The 13,389-nt window shown below is 38.1% G+C and overlaps 1 protein-coding gene across 1 annotated transcript in view; it reads left to right on the top strand.

The window, feature by feature from the left end:
* The window catches only part of cacna1ia (calcium voltage-gated channel subunit alpha1 Ia), a 109,597-nt gene that overhangs the window by 19,343 nt on the left and 76,865 nt on the right, over positions 1-13,389 (top strand). The window contains exons 3-4 of the mRNA XM_073857335.1: positions 7,641-7,738; positions 12,173-12,332. Coding sequence (XP_073713436.1) covers positions 7,641-7,738; positions 12,173-12,332 — 258 coding nt within the window. The remainder of the gene's footprint in view (positions 1-7,640; positions 7,739-12,172; positions 12,333-13,389) is intronic.

Genomic DNA, 13,389 nt, shown 5'->3' with positions numbered 1-13,389 from the left:
GACCCCATTTGTGTAAATTGTGTTAATGTCAGTGTATTTGGCAAGCACTCTCTCCCGCTCTTCCAGGTATTCTTCTTATATGACATTTCAATCGCTGCTTTGACATTTTCACTGATTCTGCACCACAAAAAAAGAATAAAGCACTGCTGATATTTTTGGAAGTGGTCAGTCTGACTTCTGACAGAATGTTTGCCTTGAGTGTAAGTGTGTGTTTGTGTATGTGCACATTTTTAACCAGTTTTTTATCGTAATCAGGAACAATGAAGAACTCAAAGTTCTAGCGTGTTGTCCGATTATACATCTGTATCATTGGCTTCACCCTGAAACAAAATAACTCATCAGACAGTGTTCTTCACTTAGCTCTCCAATCCCCTCTCTGATCCTCTATTCTAATCAGCTTTTTTTGCATTAATGAATAATGTATGTATGCTAATGAGCGAGCCAGCTGCTGTATGTGATTAGCAGGTGTTTATTCAGTGATGGACAGCGTGCTGCAGGCTCAGCCTCCCTCGGCAGGCCCGGGCGTGAATAAGTAAAGATGTTGTGGAAATTCAAAATGAAAGAGGAAAGGAAATATTTTTCTAGAGAGCAGATTGAGATTGAATAAGCAGGGACGAGAGAGGAAGTATGGAATGGGTTGATGCAGTCACGGGCTGTGTGTCAAACCAAAGCCAGGTGCCGACTCAGCCAGTGAATTTACAGCTAGTGATTTTGCATGATGGGAGACCTACAGTAATACACGGAAAAGAGCGTTTTGTGCTTTCAGCGCACCCTAACATCACATCTAATGATCTTTCACAAAGTCAGTTTAACTTTGCTAATATATTTAATTGAAGTCATTGCTTATTTTAGAAATGTACACTTTGAAAAATGCTGTGTTGTTGCATGGTTTTGGTAAAATACAGACAAACCTAGAAAATGTGCAGACTGGATTGGTCCATATTTTACCCAGCCAAAGGTTTTTTTTTTTAAAGCGGAATTGAACCTTAGACATTTTAGCCTGTTATCATGGGTAATTTATGTCCATTTTGCATTTTACATTTAAAAAAAGAAATTTGCACGATTTCGATTATTAGATTGATAGTGTGTTGAAGCGGAATTTTCGTAACGGACTTTGATGGACTCAATTAACCAGAATGCACTAAGTCATTAGCTCCACCCAATAACCGACGCAGCCTTCAGGTTTGTTTGACTTCATGCGGTGGCGCAAGAACCGACAGCCCGATAACGTCAAGGTTCCGCGAGTACTTGGATGTCATCCGGCTGTCGATTCTTGCGGCGCCGCATGAAGTTGAACAAGCCTAATAACTTCTTTTACCGTTCAACCTGCTCTCAATTCTACTCAAGTCAACATCCGCGCAGCTTTCAAAGTATACTCAACACGGTTGAAGCACGGATGGCTGAGTTTGGCACATGCGCAGTACAAATGTTTCGTTATACCCCTCCTGAACGTCAGAGAGCAGTCCTCTAATAAATCTAAGACAAAAGCATTTCTTTATGTAGGTTTGCTTTGATTATTGCAACAGAAAAAGTGAGTGTACAAATAATGTATTTTGCAACGTGCAAATGTAGGCAGGCTACAAAAATAAAACTGAAATCACAGCTTGACGTGAGAAAAGCTATTCGGTCCGTTGTTGCAAAACTGCCGAATATACAGAAGTTAAAGCCGGAGCAAAGAACAATGTTTGCTAAGTTTTGTTGGTCTGATCATTCGGACTTGTTGTTTCCGGACAGTTTTGACGCATGATATACATCACGACCACACGGTAGCGATTGCCTATGGCAGATCCTGAGTGACTCTGTGCAGATCCAATAGTGTTGAACTTTTACAGAGAACCCGCCTACAAGGAAGTAAACGTTTCTCAATGGAGAGAGGCCAGACTCTCTGTACAAATGAAATGAATGTATGAGAGTCTGGTTGGACCAGGCTACTTAAGCTGTGCATTAAACACAGAATCGCAGCCTTGCGATTCAAAATCAATTTCAGGTAGGCTTTTTTAATGTGACGTGTGAACAATTGTCAAAGCCCTACTTTAGAGTGTGACCGTGAGTTATACATTTTTAATTGGAGGTTTTGCTACTTTTATATGCTCTTTAGAGTGTATATTTAACTCTTTCAGCCAATCACAAAACAGAATGCACAGAATTGAGGGATGTTATTGGCAACAAAGATGATGGAGAAAGCAACTAAAGGCCAAAGTATAGTATAGGGTCTGTACACAGTGCACATGGCACAGAAATGTGCCCTGCCACATTTTTGAAACCCCCACGTACATTGTGCCCATACATGTAGGTCCTATATGCGCCAACAGGAGAATGTAGTATGTAGCCCAGGAGATGCATTGCATTTTGTCGCAATGCACATGTGTTGAACATCTGTGTGTACACGTACGAGTCAAATAAACTACACTTTGCAAGGCTGTATGCTAAACACTTAAAAAACAGACAATACTCTGGGCTTTAGAAGCTAGGATGCGGCATATTGTCCTACCTGGCATTTTAGGTTTCAGACACACAGAGGGAATATAAAGGGAATGAAGAGGGTAAAAGAAGAATGAAGAGTTTGTGAGTTTAGAGCGTGAGCGAGATAAAAAAGGAGGAAGGAGAATAAAAGAACCAGAGAGAGAAGGGAGAGCCAGACAGTGAAGAGTTCATATCAAACTTTGGAGATTTCCTAAAGCCATGCTGGTCTGCAGCATTTCAATAATTCATGATAGACAAAGAGAAAAAGCTGAGAAAAAAAAGAAAGAAATCAATATTTTTAACTTTAGCAGGAAAAGTATATTCAAGCTTGGTATCTTAACATAGACCTGGCCGTGTCTGAAATATTAAGATGTTACCTTCGAGTATAGGGATTTAGGAAGCCTTTTATTCATCATTTCTACAAGGATACCTCAATTTGGCCAATTTTTTTAAGTAACATAAATGCATTCTTCTGTAATTCATCAGTTAATGTTAAATTAAAAGAACAGCTGCTCAGTTGCACTAGTAATATCATTTGGGTAGGGCTCATAGACTGTAAAAAATATGGACGTAGTGTTCGTGGCGTCACCCATAGGTTTCTGAAGATCGTTTTTGAACAATCCGTGCATCACTCGCGGATATCCAAAATTGGGTGAAGAGGCGGGACATAGGTGAAGCTGAGGTACCTGGTTGCTGAAACGCCTGCCTAGCTTGACTCTAGTGACAGCAGTGGCTGTAGAAACGTCAAACAAGTGGCCACGTCCATAGTTATGTTAAGACTTAATATAATTTAAACGGATGAGTTACACAGTTGTCACGAAGGGCAAAATTAGCTATGACCAAAACACTTTTTGTACCAGGCTGTAAACATAATTTTCTGCTGTAAAGTTGGGCATTTTAACATGGGGGTCTATGGGAGTTGACTCTCTTTTGGAGCCAGCCACTAGAGTCGGTGAATTGCAGTTTAAATCACTTCCGTATTGGCTTCATCAGAGAGATTAAAAGGTTACCCTTGGTAGGTCTGTGACGGTGGCAGTATTTTACCACCAGGCGGTGGTTATTGAATGTGTGTGCGATGCATATAGGCTTATATTTAATGCATTTATGTAGTTTTTGAAACACTCTAAAAAATTGTTGCTAAATAGCACTAAAAGCTCATAATCATAGGGGAACCATTTTTAGTGCCAAAGCACCTATGAAGAACCATACGGGGGTTATATAGCACCACTTTAGCACCAAAAATGGTTCTATATAGCACAATAGGGATCTACACAGGTACTACATAGGTGCTATATGGCACTTAAAATGGTTCCCCTATGATTATGAGCCAGTGAACCACTTTTTAGTGAAGGGTACAGCCACAGTGACAGCTAGGGACCTTTTATTTTTTTGACAATTTTTTGACAATTTTTTCCAACAGTGTAGAGATGTTATAGTACCTTTCTTGCCACGTTAGTGTATTTACTTTTAGCTTCAACTGTTTGTTACGTTTCTTATGAGAAAATGTCTGCTTGATATTGTAAGGATGGTTATTATGAAGCAAAAATCCCTAATCATCTTTCTGTCCTAGTATTTATGATTGTTATTATCGTAGTATATCTGTCAGCGCAAGCTTGAACCACACTTGCGTGTGAGCCACATAAGCAGTCACAATGGTCTTTGTGTATGTGTGTGTGTAGCTTCTCACCGCTTTGCCAGTACTGACACTTCTGTCACTCAGACAGTAATTGACATAATGGGATTGTCAAGAGCAACAACTGAACTGGAGTCACTCATTCCTATGTGGTAGTACTATGAAGCAACAAAGCAAACGTCCTGGTTTTCTACACACTCTTTTTCTGGCCTGTTTCCAACCTAGAATTACTAAGTCTGTTCCCCTCAGCCAAGTTATTTGGACAAATCCATGCCAAAGGGTTGACAAATTTCCCATAGGCTCTTTGTACAACTTTTGTTAACATTCAGTCTCACTGGTCTAGTTATACTGATTGGTTACTTTTCCAATCAGGGCGCAGCATGTCCACACCTGCCCACTGAAGTGCAGCGCTTGAAACCAGATATTTTTCTCCCTGGTATATTTTAATTAGCTCATTGTTTCTACTTGTTGGTGTACTGTATGCCGAAAGTAAAAAGGGAACAAAAACTACCCGTCAGGATTTCAACCGTCCAATCAAATGCAAGCGTAGATTGGATGCAAGCACCTCTTGAACTGTCCAATCACATAACTGCCTCCTCTATTTAATTTAGCCTCCCTGCTGTCTACTTTATAAGCCTTGTGTTTTCAGGAGAGAGTGTGGATGAAAACTTTATTTTTCCTTTTCTAAAGGATAAGCAGGCCTATAAGAAATTGGTTGTACATCACCTGCACCTTTCATGTTTATTTATTAATTTGATTATTTCATGTACCAGTAATATTGTCATAGCTTTATATATTTTGGATCAATACATATGTTACCATATGATTTCTGCAGTTTTTTATTCTGTGTTCCATCTTGTTAAACATGTCAGTGTACTGTATGTCGTGTTTTGGATACTGGTGCCCAGTATAAGATGCTGGTATCATATGAAGGAACTCTAACAAGTACAACAAGGGTTCGTTGGTTAAGCTAGTTGAGTGGTTTTGTAAGCATTTTTTTCTGGTTAACAACATAAGCTACCGAGCCCCTAAGGTGACATTGGAGTAAAAAAATCTAAAGTTTAGTTTCATGTGCTCACTTGAAACTTTCATGTGCTCACGCGAAACCTTCATGCGCAGAATTTTTTAAAAAGTTTTTATTTTTGCACGCTGACATCAAACTTTTGCGCGCCCATGTGAAAGTATTGCATGCGCACTTCACGTGAGCGTGTGATAGTTTCACGTGCGCATGCAAAACTAAATTTTATTTAATTTTTGCTCCATGTCCCCTTAGGGGCTCCGTAATAAGCACCTTAGTACCTCAACTGTGTTTTCGCACTAGGGCCACTTTATACATCTCACAGAAATGTATAGTAAATTGCCTTTTTCTTCATATATATTTTTTACATTTTTGAATATTCCCTTATTTTTGCAGCGGTTCTTAAACTTTTTTGCTATTTACTTAAAGTACCCCCTGACATTTTAATTTAATATTTAAATCAATTATGAGCACATTTGCATAGTTAAACTTCAAAAACATGTATTTTTTGTTTGTTTTATCAGTAGTATTTTACATAGTTATTGTTGCTATTAACTGTTACTGGTCCTTTTATAATTTTCTTTTATTCGTACCTAAAACGTATCGGTTCATTTTCAGGATTCACTAAATCACTAGCCCAACGTCCCGATGCTATTGTGAGTTCCTGTCGGGCTACCAAAATGTATCTCCGCCCTGCCCGTCGGGCTATTATAGGGAGAAAAATCTAAAATATATTTAAATGTTTTTGCATTCTTCCTCAGATTTGGTTAGATAATTATATTGTATGTAATTCGGGCATTTAAATTGGGTTTGAATGCGTATTCGCGTTTACTTTCACTTTCCTGCCCCTATTTTTCTGATCAGAAAAATTATCCAATCTGTGACTGGAAAACCATTATATGATTCAAACTGTGTATTGTAATCAATTGAATAACTATTAAATGATGATTATATCCAAATGTGGAAATGGGCAGGTACAGTTTGCTTGCATCAATTTATTAATATTCTACATTAAAAATAATGTATATTTTATTCTGTCTACTTATATTCATTTCGAGCTACCAAAAATTGAAGAGTACCTGCCTGAAGGGCTAACAGGGATTTAGAAATTTTGCGAGCCCTGATTTTGCACGAGCTCCTCAGTTTTCTGATATAGTGTTGTGTAATGGTCACGTGACTTTCCGAATAAACCAATAGAATATATATTTTGTGTAAGTAAGTGTTTTATTTAGATTTTTTATTTTTTAATTATTTATTTACACAAACTCCAGTTTGGGAAAGCATGATTTATTGTATTATACTTGTTACTGTCACCAGTACATCAAGATAAATTCCTTGTAGATGTAAACCTGCAGTACTTGGCAAGAAAGAAGATTCGGATTCTGATGGCCTTCCTGGCACATCAGCTTGACCAGCACACTAACCGTTTTGGAACGACGTGAAAATTTATGCTCATCTAAGCAGTTCCTTTTAACAATGCAGTCACGTTAAAACGCTCCTAAAAGGTTTAATTGTATCTATGTGGGAAGGGTTTTTGGCAGTATGGCGACTCTGGAGAGCTGTGTAGTATTTCTCGCTGTGTGGTTGTGCAGACATGTTGAAACAGTGTGACTCCCTGTGCTGCGGCTCTAAGATGCTGTCATTATATTCTCAGTGATCGTTGACTCATGTGTTTCATTCTGTGACTCAGCTCTCAGCTCGGATGCCTCACCATTGAAAAACACCTCGTGGAGCCGGGGGTCAAAAACAGGCTGTCCAGATTGGTGTCATCATGGGAAATGTGTCTGCTTACGGATGGCCCGGCATGGGTGGGAATAAATCGCTTGTGTGCTTGTATATTTATGTGTTTATCTGCTGTTTGTGGTGTCTAGATGTGTTCTTGATGATGAACCACGGAGATTAAAGCGGCGATCAGCAGTAGATAATGTCTTTTTCTGTCTGGGGAAAGAAACCTTCTGGCCTCTATTTTTAAAAGCGTTCAAGCATGCGGCCCCTCGGGGCGTTTTGACGCCGATAGCAATTGGTAACAGTCGCAAAGAGAGCGGCGCTCAGAGTCTAGAGAGGAAAAACTTCACCACTTCAGTTTCTGACATACAGTGGCACAGACGGTCAGACGATGAGCAGCACTGTGCTTCAGGCTGCATTGGACAACTGATCTCTCCATAGGTGTATGTGCGTGTGTGTGAGGGGCAGAGTGTTAAATCGAGGTGTCGTCTTTGGTGTATAGGGTTGCACTGTGTGAAACTGCTTCACGCCTACAAGGTAAATAGATGCGATCCTGGACTGGAGAGGAAAGCTTATACTGAAGCAAGGCCAAAATCCTAGGAATTACCAATGAGACACAGGCATAAAAACACAAAGCATGGGATAGGAGATCTGCTGGCATACAGACAGTTTACTTGTTTGGTTAAACAAAGCTGCAAAAACTCTGTATCTAATCCTTATGTATGGTTATGATGACACAATGTGAGACATTAACATAACCCTTTTGTCTACATGTAACTGATTGTCTTTGTTTTTTCTTAGGATGGTTGAATACTCCCTTGATCTCCAGAACATCAACTTCTCCGCCATCAGAACCGTGCGAGTACTCAGACCCCTGAAAGCCATCAACAGAGTACCCAGTAAGTACACACTCCTCCATTAACTGTGATCACCAAACTGCGGACCTTAGGAGAAAAACATGCTCGAATTCAGCGCGTGTGGGATTTTTCTGTATTAGTGCCAAACATTGAAAACACACTCATCTGTCAGCTCCAAACCCTGGCCTATCAAATCTGCAGCAGTGTGTGCTGTGTGGCTTTGCTTTTGGCATACAGATCGTCCAGAACAGAAGAGCTGGAATGAATCAAATAACGGTTTGAGAGCCATTACTTCTGCCACTGCCATTAGCAGAGCCAGATTAATTTCCTCTGTAATTGGGGAAAAGGCAGTTTGAGCAAATGCCATAAGTCTCGTGTTGGGGACCCTCCAAACATTGTAGCCTTTTTTTTCAGATTCTATAGGAAGCCCAGAGTTGATCAATATTTCAGTGCCAGCGGCCGTGATGTAACCCATTAAATATGAATGTTAACTGAATTAGCTTGCGTTTGATAGGCCGTTTGAAGATTTGATAAAAAGATGGGGCTTATCCTAGGGGAGTGTTGCAGTATTTGTTATGGAAAGTTTTAGGAAGTGTTTGTTGAATGTACGTCTGTGTGTTGCCTATACAGTACAGTATATATTTTTTCCAAATATATAAAGCATTCGTACATATTTTGAGAACATAAACACACACGTCATCCAAACACTGTAGTGGCCAAAAGTGATGTCTAAATAAAAAATTTAAAATATTTTATTAAAGATGCATTAAATATTTATGATGCATGTTGCATATGTGTCTTTCAAGTTTAAACTGAAATACAGCTTTGAGAAGAATTTAAGGAAGATTGAAAAAATTACAAATGTGTAAAGTTTATGTAAACATAGCCTAGGAAAATGACTATAATGCACCACCACAAAGAGGATCAACAAATATTAACTCTTTTCCAGCCAGCGTTTTTTTATATGATTTTCACCAAAGTTTAATGCGTTCCAGAAAAATGTTCTTCTTTAAATATACAAACATACAATATATCAAATGAAATAACGGACCTCTGCTTTACAAATAAAAAGTTTCATTTTACCTTTATGTCTTCTCTTTTTATCGGCTCTCAAATATGGGTAGGTATTTTCAAAAATACCAATATTTGAGCAAAAAGCTGAGATAATTGCATTTTTTAGAAGGAATTTTGATCAGATTTAGAGCGATGACTAAAACATACAAGGAGTTTGAACTGTTTGCCCTAAGGAGATACTTCAGGGTTTTATACGTTTATTATAAGTAAGATTATATAATATATAATAGCGGAAATACGGATTGCCGGAAAAACTTGTCATTGGCAAGGAAGCGTTTTCTCTTAATTGACGGGTTAACCCGTCAATGGCGGGGAAAGAGTTAATAGAGGATACATTTCTAGTGAGTGTATGCTTTATTACCTGCTTTTTTCTATGCGCTTTTGTATATTCTAATAATACCCGGATTCTCTAATAAGCCAAATTATTTTGTCTAAAAATACATTAAGGGGTGGTTTCCCAGACAGGGATTAGCTTAAACCCAGAGTAGGGCTTAGTTTAAGTAGGAAATATAACTAGTTTTAGCAAACATGCCTTACTACAAACATTACTGGCGTGCATTTTGAGGCAAAATAAAGGGCACTGATGTATTTTAAGATATGTCAGTGCAAGTTGTTTTCAGTTTGGACAGCTCTTACACAGACATCCCAACCTGCAAAAAGTCATTTCAGGGAGGTATCCCGAAGCCCCCCCCCTCCCAAAAAAAATAAAAAAATTAAGGAGGACAAGGATATGACATTTCAAGATATAAAAGCATAATATTAATTTCTAGAGGCCTATGCAATTATTGGTAACACTTTACTAGGTCTCATTTGTTAACATTAGTTAATGTATTAACCAACATGAACTAACCATGAGCCGTACATTTGTTACTGTATTTGCTAATCTTTGTTAACGTTAGTTAATAAAAATACAGCTGTTCATGGTTTGTTTGTGTTGGTTCACAGAGCATTAACTAATGTTAACAAGATTTGAATAATGTATTAGTAAATGTTTAAATTAACATTAACAAAGATAAAAAATGCTTTATAAATGCAGTTCATTATTATATGTTAACTAATGTAGTAAACTAATGTTAGCTAATGAACCTTATTGTAAAGTGTTACCCAATTATTTGTTAATTATTTTACAATATGTAGATTATTTTTACTATTTATATAAGCTGCTTATAATATTTATATAAACTGTTTTATTTATATTCTATTGCAACCTTAAGCAGGTCTAAGGAGTTTGTTGTTTTCATGTAGCCTTGGCAACTAGTAGCCAGCCTGAAAAATATGCACATGATATTAAACTTGTTGAACTCTTCGGGAGAACTGTATATATCTATGTCCGGAGAAGAGATAAAAGCCCGCCCACACTGGCAATTGATTGGTTGATTTACCGGAGCAGGCCAATCAGGATGCTCTCTGTCTTACATGCGCTTAATGAGGCACACTAGCACACACACGCAAGGTCTCCCCCTCTCTCTCTGCCGTGCGCGTGCTACTCTTTCTTGCTCGCTCTAGATTCCGGGAGATTTTAACTAATTTGCGGGCATCAGGGAGCCGCTATCAAAATGCGGGAGACTCCCGGAACTTCCGGGAGACTTGGGATGTCTGCTTACATTTATTTTAGTCTAGGACTAGTCTTTATCAAATAAACGTATACAAAAGTATTATTATCCCAGTAAAAAGTAAATGACAAAAACAGAGAAAATTGACAAAAACAACACTTAATTGCTAAAAACAAATAAATTGAAAAAAAACAGCATCAAGAAGTTTACAAGTCTTTTAATGGTAAGTTTAATGTTTGTGGCCCTGCTTTTTTATAATGAGAGGTATTATATTGTGTGGAGAAATATCATTCAGATTATTATAATGCTACGCAGTAGTCTCACATAAAAAGGAGAGAGAAAGGAAACAGAAAACTGTCGCTTTGTGAAATGTAATGAGCAATACTGAAACAAATTTTTATGTACATTTTATGTGGCATAATTATCTCATTGATGGCGCTTGTCGCTGTCTGTAGTCCTGGATAGCTTTTTGATCACTCTGCTGAAACATCAAGGAAACGCCACCTATAGGTCGCTGAATTGAACCCCGCCTTTATGATAGCTTGCTTATTTATTTGCGCCCAAAAGCCATTCGCCTGAGATTAGGTAGTTGAAGTCATTGAATGAATTCAGTTATACAAGTTATTAACGCAATCGTTATTTCAAAGTATGACTGAATTTCTAATAAGAAACCCAGAAAGGTGCACAAATTATTTCTGGGGGGGCATGCCCTCTCCCCCTGTGGCACCGGGCCTGGGGAGCATATAAGTGTGAATAATCATCCAATTTTGAGGGGTGTTGTACCAGGAAGAATTTGAATGATCAACTATAATGGTTACTATCTATTCCCGTGTCAGTCAGTGTGTCTCACAATTTCTCTCTTCTCCTCTATTCCCCTCATCTCCTACTCAGTTACAAAGAATGCAATTGTTTCTCAATGGGCAGCCTAAAGACAGAAATTTTAGTTTTTCTGGTCCAGATATTCAGACGTTAACAAAACATTTTTAACTCTGTTCATGGTCATTGCTTGTATGTTACCTTGTTCTGTGTGTTGATGTCTTCCATTTGTGTTGTGTTAGCTCCCTGTTGTGTTTCCCATAACCACACACACACTACTGTAATCATACACCGCTGTTCTCCAATCAGAGTGGACACACACCCTTCATTCAATCCCAGCAGTGCTTCACAAACATACACGCACACCCTCGCTCGTTCACACGCATACATTTGCATTCCCACTGATGCAGAAGTAAATACACAAATTAAGTTTTTGACAAGCTGGCTCTGGGTGGTCTGTCATAGTGACTCAAGTCTTTCCCTCAGCACCAGCATAAATGGTTATAGGCTATATGCAAATAAAAGATCAGTGAGGGAAAAATGACTTGGATGGTCTAAAAATACACCTGAGACTGGTAATGCATGTATGTGACAGTTTTAAAGTAATACAGAATACTCAGTGGGAATTAAAACATGATTGGTACGACAACCAAGCAACAAAAAGAAAATAAAGTAAAAAATGTGTTGGGGAAAGGTGGAACGGTTATTTAAATATCTGAAAGATTATGAAAACATCAGTTTATTAACATTAACGCTTTAGGCAGACACTTTTATCCAAAGTGACTTATAATGTATTTAAGCTATACATTTGATCAGAATGTGTGTTTCCAATTAATTGAATTTATGACTTGCGTAACACAATGCGAGCACTTGAGCCGCAGGAACGCTCCAAAACATACAGCATAGAGTAGTATTTTAAATGATCATCGCCAATGAATTAAACAATAACCAGGAGCAATTATCAAGAAATGTGATTTTGATTTTAAATGTGATTTTGACTCTTAAGAATAATTTTGTGTTTTTCTGTTTGCAGGTATGCGAATCCTAGTTAACCTGCTCCTGGACACCCTGCCCATGTTGGGAAACGTGCTGCTACTCTGTTTCTTTGTCTTCTTCATTTTTGGCATCATTGGAGTACAGTTGTGGGCTGGACTATTGAGGAATCGCTGTTACCCAGAGGAAAACTTCACCCTGTGAGTACAGGCGGAACAAGAGTGTAACCTTTAAAATTATCATTTGGTTTCAGGTTCTGATAGGTTGTACACCTGCCACCCACGTTTGCCTTTTGCATAGGCTAAAAGCACGCTTAAACTTGATCTAATACTATAATCTGATGATTGGCTTGTTTTTTATGCACATTCTGAAGGGTTAGTTGCTTCATGACAGTCTGTAACACTTGATTTGCCAAAATTTACCTTCATTTCATTGCAAGTTGTATCATGTGTATAATTGTGTATGTGACATACAGTATAAGATATAGGGGTGGTTTCCTGGACAGGGCTTATCCCAGACTAAAATGCATGTTTGAGCTACTTGTATGTCTTTTTACCTTGTACTGACATATTTTATCATAGATCAGTGCCATTATTTTGTCTCAAGGTGCACACCAGTATAGTTTATTGTCATTGAAATGCCACTGAAAATGCTTGGTTTCCTCTGTTCTTGCGCCTAGACTGTGAAACACCAAGAAGCATCTGATTGGACAACCTGAATGATCTAGCCTAGAGTTTGGACATGTAGCATTGTAATCATTAAGTGTTAATGCTAATTGGTAATAACAGAGGAGACCGAGCTATTTTAGTGGTATTTCAATGGTGCCTAAAAAATTTATGACAAGTTATGTTGTCTTGGTAATGTCAAGTTGTCATAACAAAGACATTTCAAACAATGTCATCTTTGAATTAAAATGACGAGCAGATGACACTTAAAGGATTAGTCAATTTTCTTAAAAAAAAATCCAGATAATTTACTCACCACCATGTCATTCAAAATGTTGATTTCTTTCTTTGTTCAGTCGAGAAGAAATTATGTTTTTTGAGGAAAACATTCCAGAATTTTCCTCATTTTAACGGACCCCAACACTTAACACTTAACTCAACACTTAACAGTTTTTTTTCAACGGAGTTTTAAAGGACTCTAAACGATCCCAAACGAGGCAAAAGGGTCTTATCTAGCGAAACAATTGTCATTTTTGACAAGAAAAATAAAAAAATAAGCACTTTTAAACTACAACTTCTCGTCTAGGTCCGG

Source organism: Misgurnus anguillicaudatus, chromosome 19 (genome assembly GCF_027580225.2).
Source record: "Misgurnus anguillicaudatus chromosome 19, ASM2758022v2, whole genome shotgun sequence".
NCBI classification, from domain to species: domain Eukaryota; kingdom Metazoa; phylum Chordata; class Actinopteri; order Cypriniformes; family Cobitidae; genus Misgurnus; species Misgurnus anguillicaudatus.
This window is presented reverse-complemented; position numbering and strand designations above follow the sequence as displayed.